General features: G+C 30.7%; 1 protein-coding gene across 2 annotated transcripts; it reads left to right on the top strand.

Moving 5' to 3' along the window:
* Positions 1-17,430: 17,430 nt before the first annotated feature.
* On the top strand, positions 17,431-20,542 carry LOC134692768 (uncharacterized). Of its 2 annotated transcripts, none has more exons than XM_063553286.1 (3): positions 17,431-17,783; positions 18,752-18,983; positions 19,209-20,542. In XM_063553286.1, the coding sequence occupies exons 1-3, from the start codon at positions 17,600-17,602 to the stop codon at positions 20,539-20,541; spliced, it is 1,749 nt and encodes a 582-aa protein (XP_063409356.1). In that variant the 5' UTR covers positions 17,431-17,599; the 3' UTR covers position 20,542. The 2 variants fall into 2 exon arrangements, with proteins under 2 accessions (XP_063409356.1, XP_063409357.1); XM_063553287.1 differs by having other exon boundaries at positions 17,431-17,542.
* Positions 20,543-20,671: the final 129 nt, after the last annotated feature.

The raw sequence follows: 20,671 nt of genomic DNA on the forward strand, positions 1-20,671 counted from the left end.
GAAAGGGATGAAATACACCGCATTTGGTTGTGATTACCAGACAACATCAACTACATCAAGAATGTGTTAAAAGGTGAGGTTTTCAGTTTTAAGATTTGGCAATCATTCTTCAAATTGTATTATTTTTCTTTTTATCAATCTAGATTTTGGATTAACAAACAAATGGCGAAAGCGTACATGCGTTTGGCACACACGATAAACAGTAATTTTCATGTGTACCTCCGGTTGAGTCATGATATAGATTTAAGCTACAAAGAATTTGAATGAATGAACAAATGTTTGGTTTCAAGTACAAACAATACTAAGAATATATTAAAATATGGCACACAATATCGGTCTGGTTGCAGAGGACTTTGAAAAAGTGACAACCGCCGAAAACACCATTTTTTACTTATCATTAACCAAAGATTTTACTTATGAATTAACATAAAAATTTAAAAATTTTTGCCAAAAAAAATATTTCCAATTTCCGTATGCTTTCGTTGATAAACAGAATAAACGGAGAAGCAAACCCAATAAAAAAAAACAGTAGTGTTAGTTTTGTCGTTTTACACACATACTGACAGGGTGACAACGTTTAATGGAAACACCGTTGCCTTTTGTCCGGTCGTCCTACGTTCGAATCTCATCACAATCACAATTTTTTTTATTTTTTTTTATTTTTTTTTTACTTGTATAATTTTATCTTCTTTAAAAAAAGAATGGAGAAGCATACAAATGTTCGCGTTCATGATATAATTGTCAGATATTTTAGTCTCTTTTTTTAACATAAAGTTGTACGGTCGGGTTGTTGTCTCTTTAACACATTCCCCATTTCCATTCTTAATTTGAGTCATTTCGAGGGGATGTAACAGGTTGTTTAGCCGCATTCAATTATTTTGGACTTCAAAAAGGGACGACATCAAAAGATCAATCAAGGATAGCAAATTTATATCAAACAAGCATTCTTAGAATAATGCATGGCAATGCATAGTCACCTACAGGGTAAAAATTAAATTATACTGGAACAAAATGCTAACTTATTCTTTAACTTGTCATGTTGTAAACAATAAGTATATATCAAGTAATTATATCTTAGTATGACTGAAAACAGTGTTAATAACTGATTATATGAGTGGATTTTTCAAGTCCAAGGACCATAACATGCAGAAAATTATTAGATCAAAACAAACATTTGAACTAGATTTGGAACTGGTCAGCCTAAAACAATATACCAATTATCAATCAATATCTTCAAGCATGATGGAAAAAGTTAGTTTGGAAAAACACTCTTAACATTGGATATAATTAATAGTTCTCTAAAATTATGGATGCAACATAATGTATATCTTTTTTTCAAATTATAATGAAATATATATAATTCATAGTTCCAAATATTTTTTCTTTCATTTGTCACAAACTAATATAGATTTGTAACTAATCTATAGTGTCAACAACTTTTATCTACACAATGTAATGTAAAAAAATATATACTTTAATAAAAATACATTATTATCTAATTAATGCATGTCACTTGATGATATTTTTTTAAGGAATGACTTTAATATTTTTTTCTGTCTATGAAGAAATAACATAAAAAAATGTGATGCACACTGAATAACGCGCGTAGCGGGTTATTTAACTGTGTGCACCACATTTTTTATGTTATTTCGAATTGACAGAAAAAATATTAAATTCATTTCTTATAATTTAATTCTAAATTCCATTGTTAACTGTAGAAAACCATGAAAATACGTTGATGACGTAACTGTCACATGACTAAATTATGTCTATGAGGTAGCAATAAACAGTTAGGATAAAATATAAAAATTTGCCCTCATAAATTTTACCATCCCCTTTTCATTGCTTTCTTGCAATACTAAGCTTACTGTTTGTGTCATATACATGATATATGTGATCAGAATCTTCCATAGATTTTATATTCAGTAAATAAAATGGTAAAATATAATTTCTTTTGGGTGTTTCCATGGCAACAATCTGCACTTATGTGCTATAAAATATTGCAAAAAGGGGGGGAGATGTCACATATTCCCAAAAATTGAGTAGAATTTCAATCGCTTGAAGTAATTTCTTTTCTAAAACTGTGTACATATATCATTCAGTAGATCCAATGAAAATCGCATGTCTTTCAGCTCATTTTTTTTGTAAAATTTCGTCAAAAACTTCGTGTAGAAAAAAAGGGTTTGTAAACATTACATTAATTTCTGGACTGATGGCCGGTCAAGCTATAAAAATACGATTGTCAAACAGAAAATAGCCTATAAAACATGTTAAAAACAATCTTGATTCTTTTATAACCTATCTTTGAAGGCTAAATTAGTACTCAGCTGTCTAAAAATGAATTTTATTACACAATAACTTTCCTATTTGAAAAATCCACAGGGGCTAAAATGCGAAACTAAACTCCTAACTATGTATTGCTACCTTAATAGTAAATATTTTTTTTGAATTCTCCCGTTTCACTAATTTTCTGTGTTCTGCTAGCTTTAACGAGAAATATGGCCTTTTATGTTTGAAAATTGGTTGAGTAATGAATATTTTATGAAGATTAGCAGTTGACACTGAAACGCGACAAAAAAATGATTTAAAGAAAAATGTCAAGTCAAAGTGTAAAATCTTGTTTCTGCCTCAATTTTTGGCCAAGTCTTTAAAACTGTACCTTTTTTGTCAGTTTTTTTTTTGTTGAAAATATTAATAAGATATCTGATGGTGCAAAATCGTACAAAATTTATTAAATTCAAGCATGAAAATGTTAATCTCTATGTTTATTGCATACCAAAAACTTGATAAAAAAAACTTGGTAGTAGGGAATTAATTTCCTACATCTGATTCAACTATACATTAAAAATATATGCCAAAATGTTACATGGAATCTTGATAAAAATAATAATTTGATATATTCGCAAGAAAAAAAGACAAGCGCGTTCATTTCTCAGGCTACTACATGCACCACAATCCTTCAGAAGTACAGGTTAAGCCGATAGAGTACAAATATAAGCCATGTGTCAAAATGTCTAATTTTGGTTGCTAAGGACTGGAAACAATAAAATTGACATGAATTGTCATTCTTGAAGACTTAATTCCCTCAAAAATTGATTTAAAATCTAAATATCCTTAGATTTGTGGTATGACAAGTCTTAAATTATACAATTCTTAGCTTGGTAAGTATGACATAAGGTAGCAATAAACAGTTAGGAAAAAATATTAAAAATTGCCCTCATAAATTTTACAATCCCCTTTTCATTGCTTTCTTGCAATACTAAGCTTACTGTTTGTGTCATATGTGTGCAAATGTTTGTATTTAGAATCTTCCATAGATTATATATCCAGTATATAAAATGCTAAAATATAATTTCTTTTGGGTGTATCCATGGCAACAATCTGCACTTATTTGCTATAAAATATTGCAAAAAGGGGGGAGGGAAGATGTCACATATTTCCCCAAAATTTGACTAAAAGTAGAGTTTCAATCGCGTGAGATCCAATGAAAATTGTATGTCTTTCACCTCATTTTTATGTAAAATTGCGTCAAAAACTTAAGGGTTTGTAAACATTACATTAATTTCTGGACCGATGGCCGGTCAAGCTATAAAAATAAGGATTGTCAAATAGAAAATAGCCCATAAAACATGTTAAAAACAATCTTGATGCATTTATAAACTATCTTTGAAGGCTAAATTAGTACTCAGCTGTCTAAAAATGAATTTTATTACACATGTCAATAACTTTTCTATTTGAAAAATCCACAGGGGCCAAAACTCCTAACTGTGTATTGCTACCTGACCTCATAACAAAATAACGTCAGCCAATCAGAAGACGCGTTACATCCAAAATTAAATTACATATATATAGCGTTCAAAAAATTAGTCAATACAAAATAACAATCAAACTGGCACAAAATTTTCAAAAAAATTACTAAAGAATTTCTTTAAAACACTGAGTTATCTCTCTTTGTATTGAAATATGGTTTAACATAGTATTTTAACATTAGATAGGAATTTTTTAATGGATCATAGCTCTGAACATCAGAATGGAACAAAATTCAAACTTGATCTATAATTTGTCATGATAAAACAAATAAATAAATATTAAATCAATATTTTTAAGAACGAAGAAAAATAGGTGGAAACTGATTTGCCTGACTGACGAATGGACAGACAGACAGACATACAGATGCATAAAGTGCATAACCTAAAGTCCCAGTTTGTTAGTAGGGGACTCATAAAAATTAAAAACACAAACATAATCATCTCCAAGGAAAATTCAGAAAGGAAAATCCAAAATCAATAGGCAAAATCAAAAGTCCAAACACATCAAACCAATGGATAACAACTGTCATATTCCTGACTCGGTACAGGCATTTAATAACTGGGAGGGATGATGAAATAGCTGCTGTTTTTGTTTGTTTGACATCGATTTTCATGTATCCCTATTGGTCATTTTTTTCCCCTAAATGAACTTAAGGGAGATAGGCATGGGGTGGCGGTAAGCAGTGGATAAACTATGTGAATTTTTATCCTGAACTTTTGATGTCGTCTCTAAGAGAAGAGGAATAGAAGTCATCTGAAGAAATAATATTGCAGCCGATTTCCGAGTGTATAGCCAAATGTAATTAACAGTGGCGGATCCATGGCGGGGGTCCGTGTGGGTATATATATGAACACCCCTTTTGTTTCGACAATCAAGGCATTCGAATGCAAACATATAGTCCCCCCTTTTTACAATGGATGGATCCGCCCCTGGGTCATATCTCTGTTAAGCTTGCTTGTTAGCTGAACAGTAGTTATTGCTAGGTTTGGTTAACTACCCTACTTAAGGAGTAGAATAGTCCGACACATAGCAAATCTAACTGACTGTTTGACTAAGCTACTTTGAAAAAAGGGTAGTACATCTGACCTAATAAGGACCGAACGGTTCAGCTAAAAAGCAAGTTAAACAAGGATATTACCTTTGACTACACACTCAACGAAATCGGATAAAAAGGGAATTCATATACAAATTGTAGATATAACGTGATAGTTATTTCAGACACATACGAACTATTCAAAGTGACTCTCTTACACTCATATTTATTAATAGAGGTTTTAAAGATGTAAATGCATAGTAATGGTGAATTTATTTAACAGGGAGTGGTTTTTTTCATTGTTGTCTAAAAAAAACATTTTTTTTCGTAGATCAGCATCCGATGATTGTTCTTGTCTTGCGAAATTCTTTTGATTTTAAAGTTGCATAAATTTGTTTCTCGCAGATCGTATATACTTTACTGTTAATTATCTGCTCACTAATTAAGAATAATAATACGTTTGTACACATTTTATAAGTCACATAATAAGGCAGATATATTAAAAAGGATGTGGCATGATTGCCAATGAGGTTAGATTCAGGTGAGTTTCAGTCATAGCTTAGGTATCAGTTGTGTTGCTCTTACTGAACAAACTCTACATAAAACAGTATATAAATCTAAATAATGAACTACAATTATTCTGAAATAAAAAAAATTATTTGGGCCACCTTGTCAACAAATCTGAATAAAGTTTTTTCTCCTTGGAACTGATTGACGTGTGATGTTATGTGTCTTTAAATAACTAGACGTTGGTCACTTTGAAGATTACAAGTTTATGTGGTATAACATACATATATACTATAAGGAATGTGGTTGATATATGATTATGCACTATGATAGGTTTATCTAATTTCCTTCACTTTTAATACAGACATCCGACAGTTTTGATACAGAACAATGGCGTACATTTTGTTGTTCAGACTAGACTATATCTTAAGATGTTTTTTACACGTTTCTGCTTAATATATACTTAACCTACTCAGTAGTAAGCTATACTTGTTTGACGGTTTATACTCTATCGTCAGATGTTTGTCTCTTTGACATGTTTGACATGCACAATTACCATTTTAACTTTATTTTTATGATATAATTACGGTGAAGTATTATTCATACAGTTGAACTTTTTACAAAGGATGATTTTCATTTGTTCCATGAACATTCACAGAACATCGTGTCATTTTGTCAAGAAAACTGCCTGTTATTTCATTGTTTATATGACTGTTGTTTGATCATTGAATACATCAAAAGTTCCAGTTATGCATTGTGTTTTTTAACTTAACTGCTACTGTACACGGGCTTAACATAGTACTTAGGATATCATGATGAGAGGGCATTGAAGGTCGTTATAACTTTGATTTTTGGTAAAACTTTTTCGTTAGACTTTATTATTGTTTAATTATTATATTTAATTTTTTTTTGGGGGGGGGGGGGTTAAATTTACTTTCGTTTAGTAAACATCAAGCTTCTTCAATCCATAGTCGGATAGTGATATATCTACAAAATATCAATACCGTATAGATAACATATTTAACATAGGAAAAGTACAATATCAACGTAAATAATATATAGAAAGGTCGTTGCTATGCCATGTATACGGTTGCTAGGTAGTTTCTTAGCATTAAAAAACTTACAAAATGTAAGTTATTTACAATTGTCATGAAACCACCTAACAATAGATACCTAGATTTGGTTAACACATTATTTGTTGCATACAACTTGAAGAGATATTAAAGGCTGTGGTTGCTAAGTATACAGTGTTGTTGCTAAGGGTCATTATGGTTGCTGAAATGTTGATTAATACTCGTATAACATGTATAAATAATTCATATAAATGAGACATCACTGTGTGAAATTTCCATGTATGTATCGTACAATAATACATTTTCATTCATATATAAAGACATTTTTAATGAATATGGTAAAACGTAGTGCATACTAAGCAGATTTGAAATATTTTGCTAGGCAACGAACAAATGATTATTACAAAAAGAAGTATTGCCGCTATTTTAAGCTCTTATATTTAATCTATTGCAATCATAAAATTTGATTCATTTGGAGAGGGGGCCAAAAATGGCCCTTATTGTATCTTGTCCTTTTAAATATCATTTTATCGCGTAACTTGAATTTTATCAAAGGTTCATGAATGTAGAAAAAAAAATTTGCTGTCTTCTAATCTAATTTATAAACAAATGCATTAATTACGATTTCATGAAAATTGGTACACCTTATCTTCCTACGAAATCAAACCAAATGCCATTTAAAAAAAGAGGGTCCCATAAACACGTCTTCAAGATATATCAGTTTGGATGATATAAATCAGCCGAAAACTGAATCTTTACACGAAAAGTCACCGTTTGACTCGCTAAAATAACAATTTACGTAAACAACTTCATTACCTCCCCTATAACTGCATCGTATGCCTTTAAAGGAAGAGGACGGTTGTGATAATGATGTATTCGAGATTGTATAAATCTATTCGTGGTTTTGTGATAAAAGAACTTAAAGATAATATGATGTTTTTATATGAAATAGCTCTAATATGTTTACCTTTAATCCTCTTAGTCTGATATAAACATTTTTGTAATATTTGCTTTTGTTTCCAATTTGAATACCATGTACATGTACATACAACACGGACACAAGATTTTACATTTAAAACACAGCAGTTGGTAACTATAATATCACATTATTGATAAGATTGTCTATGTTAATTAAAGTTAAATGGTTTACCTGCCATTCTCTCAACTTGTTATTGAAATGTGTTTTTCCAGTTATATCAACTTTCGTTTTCAGTTGAATTCCTCGTAGTTATAGCACCCACGCAATACTTTGTAATTTGAATTTAAATACCCAGTTATATTAAACATGGTCAAAAGAAGTCACGATTACCCAGACGCATATTTAAATATAGCGTCTGGACTGGTCAAATAATTATAGGGGGCGTAACAAATAATTAAATATAGTACATATCTATAAATAGCACTTCCGTTATCCCCATTCTATTCACAAACAATAAATACAAACGATAAACAGTGTAATGTTACATGTATAAAAATTATGTGATTATCAAATCTGACCCTTTTTTTCCAAACTTGAAGATGGGCTATTATAAAAGAACGATAAAAAAAACTGTAATAAGCGGTGGTCTCTTTTGCAGAATTTTGTGACACATGTAAAAAAAATTAAAGAATTTATTAATAAGACATGATTTGTTTTCGTTGGAAAAATTTGGTGTATTATATAGGCAAACAATGTAGCATGCATGGCTGTAGAGTGCCCTTCTTATAACAAGGTCTGGCTCAGCCACTGTTTGTATACTGAGGATACCACGCTCCGCCGCTGTGCGCTTTGAGAGCGGTATTATATACCGTATAGGTGTACCGTTGTACATAAAGCCATACAATATACCCGCATTTTCTGGTGAGTTATAGTTTCTCTGACATGCATCCCGACCGGCCTATAATCTAGGACCTCATCTTTATATTCAATTGTCATTTTGTCCGTCCCGCTGAACATTACCATTATTTTTTAATTTATGCTTTCCTTTTTATATAGTCTTTCAGATATCAGAGACATTTACCTTACTCGAAAAGCACACATCAAGTTACGTTTATGGAAGAAAAAAAACTCATACAAATACTAAGATTTCTTCAATGTAGAAAATCCTCCATAACAACTTATTACTGGCAGATTAGTGAGACCATTCAATGAGCCAACTCAATTTTTATTTACAAAATTAACTGATCTTACAATTGCAAACGACAGAATAGTCTGAATGTTTCACAATAATCTATATCGCCTAATCCTATTGGGAAGGAAACATTTAGAGACCAGTCTTCACACAATACCACTTTGCCGGTCTCCGTGTCCATGAAGAAATACATAAGTTGACCAGTCATTCATGGAACCCAATACTCTTTGAATACATGTTTGAATCAATCACATGGAAAAGATGGAACGGGATTTATTCCATACTGCATGATAACTGGTAAAAAAAATAACTAAAAAGTGTATTCACCTACTACAAACTATTATACTGAGTTCACACGTAATGCAAATTTGATTCCAATATCCATCATGTATTAAAGGGCAGCTTCACAAATATTCTCCTGTAGATGTGGACCTTTATATAAAATCAGGAGATTGGTATGATTGCTGATGAGGCAACAACCTAGCAGAGTTCAAATGACATGCATGTTCGCAAATATAATAACTGCTCGGCCTTCAATATTAAGAAAACTCCATACCATATAAATAACTGAGAAGGGCCATACATGTAAATGAGATACAATTAAAACGTGAAAACTGTTAAATTTCCTAGTATATGATTTTTAATTTGTTTAATTCTCCGACATATCTGACAACAAAGTGATTCTTGATTTTTGTTTTATTTACTTAATAAATGTCTGAGTACTTTTTTTCGCTTTATGGTTGCTTTCAAAATAATGTTTATACTGTGATTATAATGATTGCTGGCAGCTTCAGTAATTAAAAACAAATCTTTGAATCTTTTTTCTTATAAAATCGGAGCTGTTTATGATACAATAAACATCCAAGTATTATAGATATTTTTTTTAATTCTTCACATTTCAATTACACATAATATCTGTGTCCAGAAATCTTCATTGGTTTGTCTACAAAAGAAAGTAAATGTTAAAATCATATTAACTTTTAGTCACCAGCATAGCATATATGAAAAACAAAATGTTTGGAAAAACATCATATATGAATATACATTTTAAAATGTATTGGTGCAAGCTGAATCCCGCTACGGCATGCGAGATTATCTCGCTGTGTTGATGACACAAACCATTGGTGTCATTGGGTTGTTTCCTGGTCTTTTGTTGGGTTGATGAGACGTCTCTTTGACACATTCTCTGTTTGTATTCTCTATCAAAATCGTGCATGAATTTTTATCATTGTTGAAGGCCATACAGTCGCCTATAATTGCTCACATCCACCTCGTTTGAACTTGAGGTGTATAACTGTCTCATTGTATTCATACTGCATCTTCTTATTTGTATAAGGTTGACCTTTTTGTACTTTTTTTCTCTATTTTTTGTTTTAGTCTACAGTATGACCTCTTAATCATGTTGGTGTCTACTTTTGGTAATGTAAAGCACTGGGATCATCGGTTTTTTGCCTCACTGATACCTCCTTTCATTGATGCTGGATCAATTGTTTTGCATAAAATCGAATGTTCAGTGTCTTTCTCATGCCATGGTTTTATTTCAAGGTTTAGACAGACAATTGATATATATATTCACCGACAACATTGCATGCATTCTTTTTTGATTTTTGTAAGTGTGAAGAACATGCCTTTTAAAAGTGCAAAAAAAAGTATTGTCCAGTTGACCAGTCCAGACTTTGTTTACTAACAGTATATCTAAATTACTTTTTAAAACAACGTGTCCCACTTCTTATATATTTGTATAAGCTTAATGCATTTGTTTTTAAAAAAATCGAGCATAAATCGTTTTGACCGATTGGTGTATGTTCATATTGGCATCTTCTAGATTTACTTTGTTTGGTTTTCTTCTGCTGATGGTTTTAGATTGAATTTCCTCCTTTAAATGTGTACAATATTGCGCATCATACCCCCTTGTTATACACATATCAAAAAGCGAACTCCATTATACACTACAGACAGATACAACAAACTTATCCTGGATGAAGTTCATATTTCATAGCTCTTTTCAATAAAGTATCTATAAAGTTAAAGATACTACAAATCAACCACAAAATGTATGTATAGCGTACACACGACTATTCGAGTGGTCCCAGTCAATACAAAAATTGCCATTTATTGTGTAATTATTAACTTGCTTGCGTAGCACCGACTTTCATGACAGAATAAAACTACTCCACGTTTCAGGTTGTATTAAAATATGTGTAACAGTTTGTGGTGTTATATCATCTGACCAAAGTTTGATGTGCTGTTATTTTCCTTCGCGGTGATGGCAGATGTTGTCTGGTGTTTTCCACGACTTGTATGTCGTAAATTGCTTTAACCAACAATCGGTACACTCGGGCTTTTCGATGGTGTTGTCGTAATATAGTTTCTTTAGAAGTAAATAACCAACTTCTTGGTTATTCGGATTGGACATTATCTCTAAATACAAGCTAAAAAATCCGATATTATTCCGAATTTCAAAAATTACCATGTTTATATCATTTGTCATCCAGACGCTCTACTTTGAAAAATAAAGCGGCCGGATGACCGAGACTAGGTCAAAAGGAAAACTTTTATATAATAAACAAAAATTGTGTACACATGCAGCAAATTAGGTATTCGTGTGTTACTTTAAATTCATATAACACTTTAGAATATACATGTTTTAAATGGACATTAGAACGTTACTACTTTATCACTTTAAGTTTAAATTTATTGATATAAATTAAAGTTAAATTGTTTACCTGCCATCCTTTCAACTTGTTATAAGATTTTATATCAAATGTGAATTCTGTTATTCCAACTTTCGTTTCCATTTAACTTCAATTAACATATAACACCTGTATGTAGACGAAACTATTTTGTAATTTGCATTTTAAAACATTAAACAAACTAACATATCCATAAAATATGTGTACACACGGAGTTAATTAATAAGGTTGTATATAGATCCGATTTATAGATCGGGTTTGTGTCTTTGTTCTACTCTTATAGTTGATTTGTTTTCCTTAATTTTATATCATAGTTCGTTTCTGTATGTATCAAAGGTACCAGGATTATAATTTAGTACGTCAGATGCGCGTTTCGTCTTTATTAGACTCATCAGTGACGCTCATATCAAAATATTTATAAAGCCAAACAAGTACAAAGTAAAAGAGCATTGAGGATCCAAAATTCCAAAAAGTTGTGGCAAATACGGTTAAAGTAAATTAATTCTAGGATAAGAAAATCCTGAGTTTTTCGGAAAATTCAATGTTTTGTAAACTGGAAATTTATACAAATAACCACATTATTGATATTCATGTGAACACCGAAGTGTTGACTACTGGAATGGTGATACCCGCGGGGAGAAAACGTCCACCAGCAGTGGCATCGACCCAGTCGAATAATTAGTTATCAAAGGTACCAGAGGCGCGTTTAGTCTACATCAGACTCATCAGTGACGCTCATATCAAAATATTTATAAAATATACCTTGTGTGTGACATGTGTCACCTTTTGATGTTATGTCTCTGTTATGTCGTTGTTCTCTTATATTTAATACGTTCCCTCAGTTTTAGTTTGTTACCCCTATTTTGTTTTTTCCGATCGATTTACGAGTAGTGAGTAGCAGTATACTACTGTTGCCTTTATAGTTGATGTGATTCCCTCAGTACAAAACTACTGTTGCCTTTATTCATGCTTCTGTTGATATTGATGTTGTTCAATATTTTGAAACATATGCAGCAGTTTATAATTATGCATAGTAGGTACACATAAATTGACTTGGGGAGAAACACATGGAACTTTTTCGAAACATCACTTCGTTTATATTCTCTAAAATAAGATAAACGATAATAATTTGCAATATATGCATTTCGAATAATTATGTCTCGTCTAGTATGCTCAGTTTAAAATATCTAACATTTAATAAAAGCGCACACTGGATAAGGAGTCCGGGCATTTTAACATTTTTACAGATTAATATACGCAAAAAAAAAACGTGTTGAACCATATATAAAGGATGTCACATATAACAAATGGAGAAAATAAAAACCCCATGTAACAATCGACACAAAATATACAACATAAAGGATGTCAATATTGAACACAGAGCAAATTAAAAACCTCATGCTACAATTGACAACAGACCAAATAAATACAGTCTTCAAAGCGTAAAATAGCAAACAAGATGAAGCAAAATGGACTTTGTACTCGGTACTGAAATCTGATATTACATGTCCAATCACTTCTGAAGACACAATGTTGATACTGACAAAAGTTAAGATTGCTTGAATAAAGAAATTAAATTTTACCTCGGGAATAGATAACCTTAGCTGTATTTGGCACAACTTTTAGAACTTTTGGTTTCAATTGTCTTCAACAATGTTCAACTTCGTATTTTATTTGACCTTTTTAACTTTTTGGGAATCGAGCGTCACTGATGAGTCTTGGGTAGACGAAATGTGCGTCTTGCGTTAATATAAAATTTAATCCTTGTATCTATGATGAGTTTATTGTCAGAAAGATAGTCACTTGAAAAATAGAAGCTCAAGCATAATTTAATCTTAAGCTAACCAGAGAGGCGAAAACACCAAGAACATATTTAGGCTAATAAGTCAAAAACATACTGATAACCTATTGGCATAGAACAGCGACAAAACTGTACAACAGCACGAACTCCAACGACCCTGCTACACACATAACATTAATTAAAGTGGAGAAATTTCACGAATAACCAATACAATCAAGTATTTCACAATTATTTCCATGTATAAAATATGTGTTAACGTAATGACATCTGTTAATGTATAGGGTAGCTTAATTTTGGAATATTAAAACCAACCTTAAAATACCACTAAACAGATCATTATATATAAGAAAAACGAAAAATTATTCGTATTTCATTTCTTGGTGAAAACTGTCTCATTGATGTACAGTACTTGCAACCTTAGGCGTTACTGTTTGACGTGAACTTGACTAATCGGTGAATGATCGGTGACGGATGTTTGACTGATCGATGACTGATCGGTGATCGGTGACCCATAGGATCCGTCAGATAAGTCAAATAACCTATGTGGGAGTTACCGTGACAACGGTCATCGATCGATCAGTAAATCAAATTTATGCACGGATCGGACGGATACGTATATATTAAAATTCTTATGTAAACCGAACTCAACAGTGTTTACGATCCATGAACGCGGACCTCGACGAAGACACCATAGTTTACACGTTAATTTGGTTGCAATAAAAAAGTAAAAATAGTATAACAGTTATATTAGATGCTTAATTAAAGCCTTAAATTGTTTCTGTTGATTAATAGTTTTGTATTAAATATTGTAAACATTAGAAACATAATTTAATACATAATATGTCTCAGTTAATATGAACTTCTACCTACGAAAATGCCGATAATCCGCCATTGAAGTTTTGAACTATTATTTTGTGGAATAAGAATGCAGTTATTTAATATTTTGATAAAAATTATCAACCGCAATATGATTTCAGTACTTTTTGTTCTTCAGGCTTGGTTGTTCTTCATAAATTATGTTTACTTTAGGGAATAAGATATTAAATTTATGTACGTGTTGCGTAAAATGCAAATTTTTCTTCTAATATTTGAAAATGTTGTAACTTCAATTTCAATCTGTTGCTATACATTCCTTTTATTGACAAATTTTGTATAAAATTTGAATATTTGAAGAAGTATCTTTTTACTTTTAATTTTGTTGAACCAGAATGCAATCTTTTCTTCATTTGAATGGAAATTATTGACCACTATTTGATTTTTTCACTGTATATAGTTAAAAATTAATGTTTTATTTATAAAGTTTAAAGAATGTCAGAGAAATTATACAAAATTTATTCGCATTCTTTAAAATATCCAAAATTGTTTTTCTTTTTATTGAATATGCCTACGTTAAGGAAAAAAATCTAAAATTTTTGTATAAGTTGCCTAGAATGCAAATATTTCTTTATTTTACTAAAAAAATTTTGACCGCCATTGTATTTTTGTACTTTTTATAGATTAGAATAGGGTTTTTTTCATGAAATTAAAAGAGTGTCAGAGAAATCATACTAAAATTTTATTCGCGTTGTTTAAAATAACCAAAATTTGTCTTCTATTTATAAAAAAATGATGCTATTTTAATTGAAATCACTCATTTTTACCATCTTGAGACAAGTCATCTAATCAGAATTGAGATATACTGAGAATTTAAATACTTTAACTTTTATTTTTGTTGAATAAGAATACAGTTATTGATTGATTTTGATACAAATTATTAACCGTCATATCATCTGAGTACTTTTTGTCCATCAGAATTGACTGTTCTTCATAAAAAAATGCCTACGATAAGGAAAAAAATATTTAATTTTTTTACGCATTGCCTAAAATTCAAATATCTCTTCATTTTACTAAAAATTATTGACCGCCATTGGATTTTTTGTACTTTTTATAGATTAAAATAGTTTTGTTTATGAAATTAAAAGAGTGTCAGAGAAATCATACTAATATTTTATTCGCATTGTTAAAAATAACCAAAATTAGTCTTCTTTTTATTAGAAATGATGCTATTATATTTGAAATCAGTTATTTCTACCATCTTGAGACAAGTCATCTAATCAGAATTGAGATATACTGAAAATTTATATACTTAAACTTTTATTTTTGATGAATAAGAATGCAGTTGTTGATTTATTTTGATACACATTATTAACCGTCATATGATTTCAGTACTGTTTGTACATCAGAATTGTCTGTTCTTCATAAAATATGCCTATGTTAAGGAAAAAAATATTTAATTTTTGTACGCGTTGCCTAAAATGCAAATATTTCTTCATTTTACTAAAAATTATTGACCGCCATTGGATTTTTGTACTTTTCATAGATTAGAATAGGTTTTTGTTTCATGAAATTAAAAGAGTGTCAGAGAAATCATATTAATATTTTATTCGCATTGTTAAAAATAACCAAAATATGTCTTCTTTTTATTAAAAATGATGCTATTTTATTTGAAATCAGTCATTTTTACCATCTTGAGACAAGTCATCTGATCAGAATTGAGATATACTGAAAATTTATATACTTAAACTTTTATTTTTGTGGAATAAGAATGCAGTTATTGATTTATTTTGATACACATTATTTACCGTCATATCATCTCAGTACTTTTTGTACATCAGAATTGGCTGTTCTTCATAAAATATGCCTATGTTAAGGAAAAAAATATTTAATTTTTGTACGCGTTGCCTAAAATGCAAATATTTCTTCATTTTACTAAAAATTATTGACCGCCATTGGATTTTTGTACTTTTCATAGATTAGAATAGGTTTTTGTTTCATGAAATTAAAAGAGTGTCAGAGAAATCATACTAAAATTTTATTCGCGTTGTTTAAAATAACCAAAATTAGTCTTCTTTTTATTAAAAATGATGCTATTTTATTTGAAATCAGTCTTTTTTACCATCTTGAGACAAGTCATCTGATCAGAATTGAGATATAATGAGAATTAAAATACTTAAACTTTTTGTTTTTGTTGAATAAGAATGCAGTTGTTGATTAAGTTTGATACAAATTATTAACCGTCATATGATTTCAGTACTTTTTGTACATCACAATAGACTGTTTTTCATAAAATATGCCTATGATAAGGAAAAAAATATTAAATTTTTGTACGCGTTGCCTAAAATGCAAATATTTCTTAATTTTACTAAAAATTATTGACCGCCATCAGATTTTTGTACTTTTTATAGATAAGAATAGGTTTTATTTCATGAAATTAAAAGAGTGAAAGAGAAATCATACTAAAATTGTATTCGCATTGTTTAAAATAACCAAAATTAGTCTTCTTTTTATTAAAAATGATGCTATTTTATTTGAAATCAGTCTTTTTTACCATCTTGAGACAAGTCATCTAATCAGAATTGAGATATACTGAGAATTTTAATACTTAAACTTTTATTTTTGTTGAATAAGAATGCAGTTGTTGATTTATTTTGATACAAATTATTAACCGTCATATGATTTGAGTACTGTTTGTACATCAAGATTGGCTGTTCTTCATAAAATATGCTTACTTTAAGATAAAGATATTTAATTTTTGTATGCGTTGCCTAAAATGCAAATATTTTACTAAAAATTATTGACCGCCATTGGATTTTTTTGTACCTTTTATAGATTAGAAAAGTTTTTTTCACGAAATTAAAAGAGTGTCAGAGAAATCATACCAATATTTTATTTGCATTGTTAGAAATAACCAAAATAAATACTTTTTGTTAGAAATGATGCTATTTTATTTGAAATCAGTTATTTTTACAATCTTGAGACAAGTTTTCTAATCAGAATTGAGATATAATGAGAATTAAAATACTTAAACTTTTATTTTTTGTGGAATAAGAATGCAGTTATTGATTTCTTTTGATACACATTATTAACTGTCATATCATCTGAGAACTTTTTGTCCATCAGAATTGACTGTTCTTCATAAAATATGCCTACGTTTAGGAAAAAAATATTTAATTTTTGTACGCGTTGCCTAAAATGTAAATATTTCTTCATTTTACTAAAAATTATTGACCGCCATTGCATTTTGTACTTTCTATAGATTAGAATAGTTTTTATTTCATGAAATTAAAAGAGTGTCAGAGAAATCATACTAAAATTTTATTCGCATTGTTTAAAATAACCAAAATTAGTCTTCTTTTTATCAAAAATGATGCTATTTTATTTGAAATCAGTCATTTTTACCATCTTGAGACAAGTCATCTAATCAGAATTGAGATATACTGAAAATTTATATACTTAAACTTTTATTTTTGATGAATAAGAATGCAGTTGTTGATTTATTTTGATACACATTATTAACCGTCATATGATTTCAGTACTTTTTGTACATCAGAATTGGCTGTTCTTCATAAAATATAGCTATTCTGTTATCCGGCGTGACGTAGCAGCCGGTAGTTACAGCATCCGGGCATCACTGTAGGTGACGCTTTTCCCTAGATACTCCAATCACCGCTAATGGTCAGTGGTAATACCCGAGGGTAAGTTAATTGAGATAACACTTTACATTTATTAATTAAGGTGTAAACAATAATTAGATGGCATACAATTATTTTGATAAGCTAGACAGTGTGGCACAAGGTCGTTATAGTACCAAATTAGTGTTAATTAACAGTGATGAATGTCCATACAAGTTCCCTGCAGGTGTTTGGAAAAATAACCCATCTTGTTGGCCAGATCTCCAGTTTGGAGATGTGTATTCATATTTAATTGACTCGCCAGGTATTTAGAATTAAAAATTATTAAGCTGAGCACACCTATAGATAACTTTAATTATTTTTTCCGGTTTTGAAGAATAAGGGTGTGCCGATTTATGCAGTGATATATTAGTATGAAACATATATATGTCTCTGTGTATTAAAAGTAAGCAGAAAAATAATAAACACATCCTTGAAATAACTAACAAAATATAAAAAAGTATATATTCACGGCGATATTATTTAGAACTAAACACAGATTGATACATATGTAATATAGATTTATTGTGTAGCAAAGTTAATTTGGTTATAATTCTGTTCTTTTAAGTTTGATTTAAAAAACAAAAATTAAATGTAAAGGACGCGGACCATGATAGAAGTTGTTATAAATAAAGATGAGATGGCACATCTTTGGCAATAAACTTTGCACAGTGGGTGATTTCCTCCCAGGTCAGGTGTGAAAGGATAGATTTATTATATTCGTTTAGTGTCCATGTAAACTTTAATTAATACACGAAGTTATAATTATGATATGTGTCAAGTTTTTAAAATGACATGAAGCTGAAGATATAGATTAAAATAAAAAGTGAATAACTTTTAAGAATGTTACAGAATATTACTTTAATTTATTAGGAATAATACTAGGTTACGTATTAAATGTTTTAAACATGTGTTTTAAAATATTTGTCAGTTATGCTGAAAATTAAATAATGTACAAAAAAATGTACAAAGCTCCTTGTATGCTTAAGGTACTATGGAACAGAATAAATTCTTTTAGCCTTCGCCTTTTTACAAAAATCTGTTATTTTTTTTTCTAGTAATTTAAATTGTTTTTGCTTATACCGGTATCTTGACATATATGTGTACCATATTTAGAGTGAACTTTTTAAAAAGGTTAATATTGGAACCTATTAAATTTAAATTGAATATAGGACAGTAAATACACCCAGCCGCAAGGACTCATTCTTATGTTAGTCAATATATGATTTTCAGGCATTTTTACCCGAGCAAGTATGAAATCCTATAAGAGTTTGGATGCCCACAACTATTTTCAGTCAGGATGGGTTCAGACAGTTTACAGCTATAAGCCTGCCACCAGTGCATACACTATACTGAAAGCAGATGTTAGGCCTTCACAAAGACTGAACGAGGAACCTCATCACCCATGGGTTGCCCTCTCTGGAGATGGTTCAGTAGCCGTGGCTCACTGCAATTGCATGGCAGGGTAGGTTTTAAAATCGTATTGAAATCATTTATATTTATTATATGCATTCAGGTTACTTTGAAGGTTGTTCTCTTTTTTTTTTATTTGCTTACGACGGTTAATGTAAAGACAGTAAAAAAGTAATGGAAAAAAGGTCACAATATTTTTTTATGTATGAAACTTGTCATAATAGTCTGTACACATATATCTCTAGATAGCAAAACAAAAATCCTATTTTTTTTTTAGGCTTGCAGAATCATGTTCCCATATTGCAGCCCTTCTCTTCAAAGTAGAAGCCGCTGTGAGACTGGGATATACCACTAAACTTTGCACTGAGCTACCATGCAAGTGGAATGCTGATTTCGTTAAAAAGGTACAGCCTGCGCCCGTAAAAGACATTCAATTCTATAAAACCAGCTGTATAAACAAAGCAAAGAAGGTAAAAGTTCGACATTTGTCATCAACCCAACAAGAACAACAGACTCTTCTTCAAACTTTGCATGCTTGTAACAGCAAACCTGTGGTTTTAAGTACATTTGACAACTTCTCTGACAAATTTCACTGGCAAAAAACTGTTTCCTCAGATCCGATTGTACCACAATGTCTTAGATCTCTGTACAAGACAGAGTATGCAGACTTCACAAAAATATATTTAAGCAGGAAATGCTCCGAAATTAATGATAGTTACAGCATGAATAAAGAGACAATCATGTATATCTACGATGTTACTCAAAAACAGAGCTCATCTTTAACATGGCATGAACAACGCATTGGTCGAATAACATCTTCAGTAGTGTACAGTGTTTTACATACAGATTTCAACAATCCAGCGCCATCACTACTTAAAACTTTGTGTAACCCTAGTTCAAAATCACTTGATCATGTACCTGCAATTCATTGGGGTAAAGAAAATGAAAAAGTTGCGCTGCATCAGTACAGTGCAACCATGAAGACACAACATCAACATTTTAATATGAGTTCTGCAGGCTTCCTAATTTCTAAAGAAACCCCTTTTATTGGTGCTAGTGCTGACTCTGTAGCCAGCTGTTCCTGTCACGGAAATAGAGTTATAGAGGTCAAATGTCCGTTCAGTCACAAGGAATCGACATTACAGGAGTATGTAAAAGACCCTTCATCCTGCATTGTGGCTAATGGCAGAGAGGTGAAGACTACACACAAATATTACTATCAAATCCAGCTTCATATGTACGAGCATGATGTAAATTTATGTGACTTGGTAATTTATACATCAAAGGTAACAGCGATATTTTATATTTTACGCAATGACATCTTCATTAAAGATATGATAACAAAACTGAAAGATTTTCACATTCGTCATGTGATGACAGAATTATTGACGAGACAATTGGAAAACAAGATTAAACAAGTACCTTTGAGAAATGATAAATTGTATTGCTACTGCCGATCAAAGGATGATGGAAAGGAGAATATGATTGGTTGTGACAACCCACAATGTAAAACTCAGTGGTATCATCTTAAATGTTTAAAAATGAAAAGAATACCAAAAGGACAATGGTTATGCAAAGACTGTAAAAACATTCCCGTTACTAGCTCTTAATAAATACTTTTGCATGTGGACCTGTCACCATCAGAGACGTATATAACAGTGTTCAACTTTTGTAGTTATTTATTGTTACAATTCTGTTTTTGGAGACCATTACAGCAAATTTCCTAATGCATGTAAAGGA

Source organism: Mytilus trossulus, chromosome 12 (genome assembly GCF_036588685.1).
Source record: "Mytilus trossulus isolate FHL-02 chromosome 12, PNRI_Mtr1.1.1.hap1, whole genome shotgun sequence".
Lineage (NCBI taxonomy): Eukaryota > Metazoa > Mollusca > Bivalvia > Mytilida > Mytilidae > Mytilus > Mytilus trossulus.

Excerpts from the sequence above, each read along its gene's own strand:
- LOC134692768 (XM_063553286.1), top strand. The coding sequence starts at position 17,600 with ATGGCATACAATTATTTTGATAAGCTAGACAGTGTGGCACAAGGTCGT. Across the intron at positions 17,784-18,751 it reads ATATTTAATTGACTCGCCAG|GCATTTTTACCCGAGCAAGT; the intron begins GTATTTAGAATT and ends TATGATTTTCAG. Across the intron at positions 18,984-19,208 it reads CACTGCAATTGCATGGCAGG|GCTTGCAGAATCATGTTCCC; the intron begins GTAGGTTTTAAA and ends TTTTTTTTTTAG.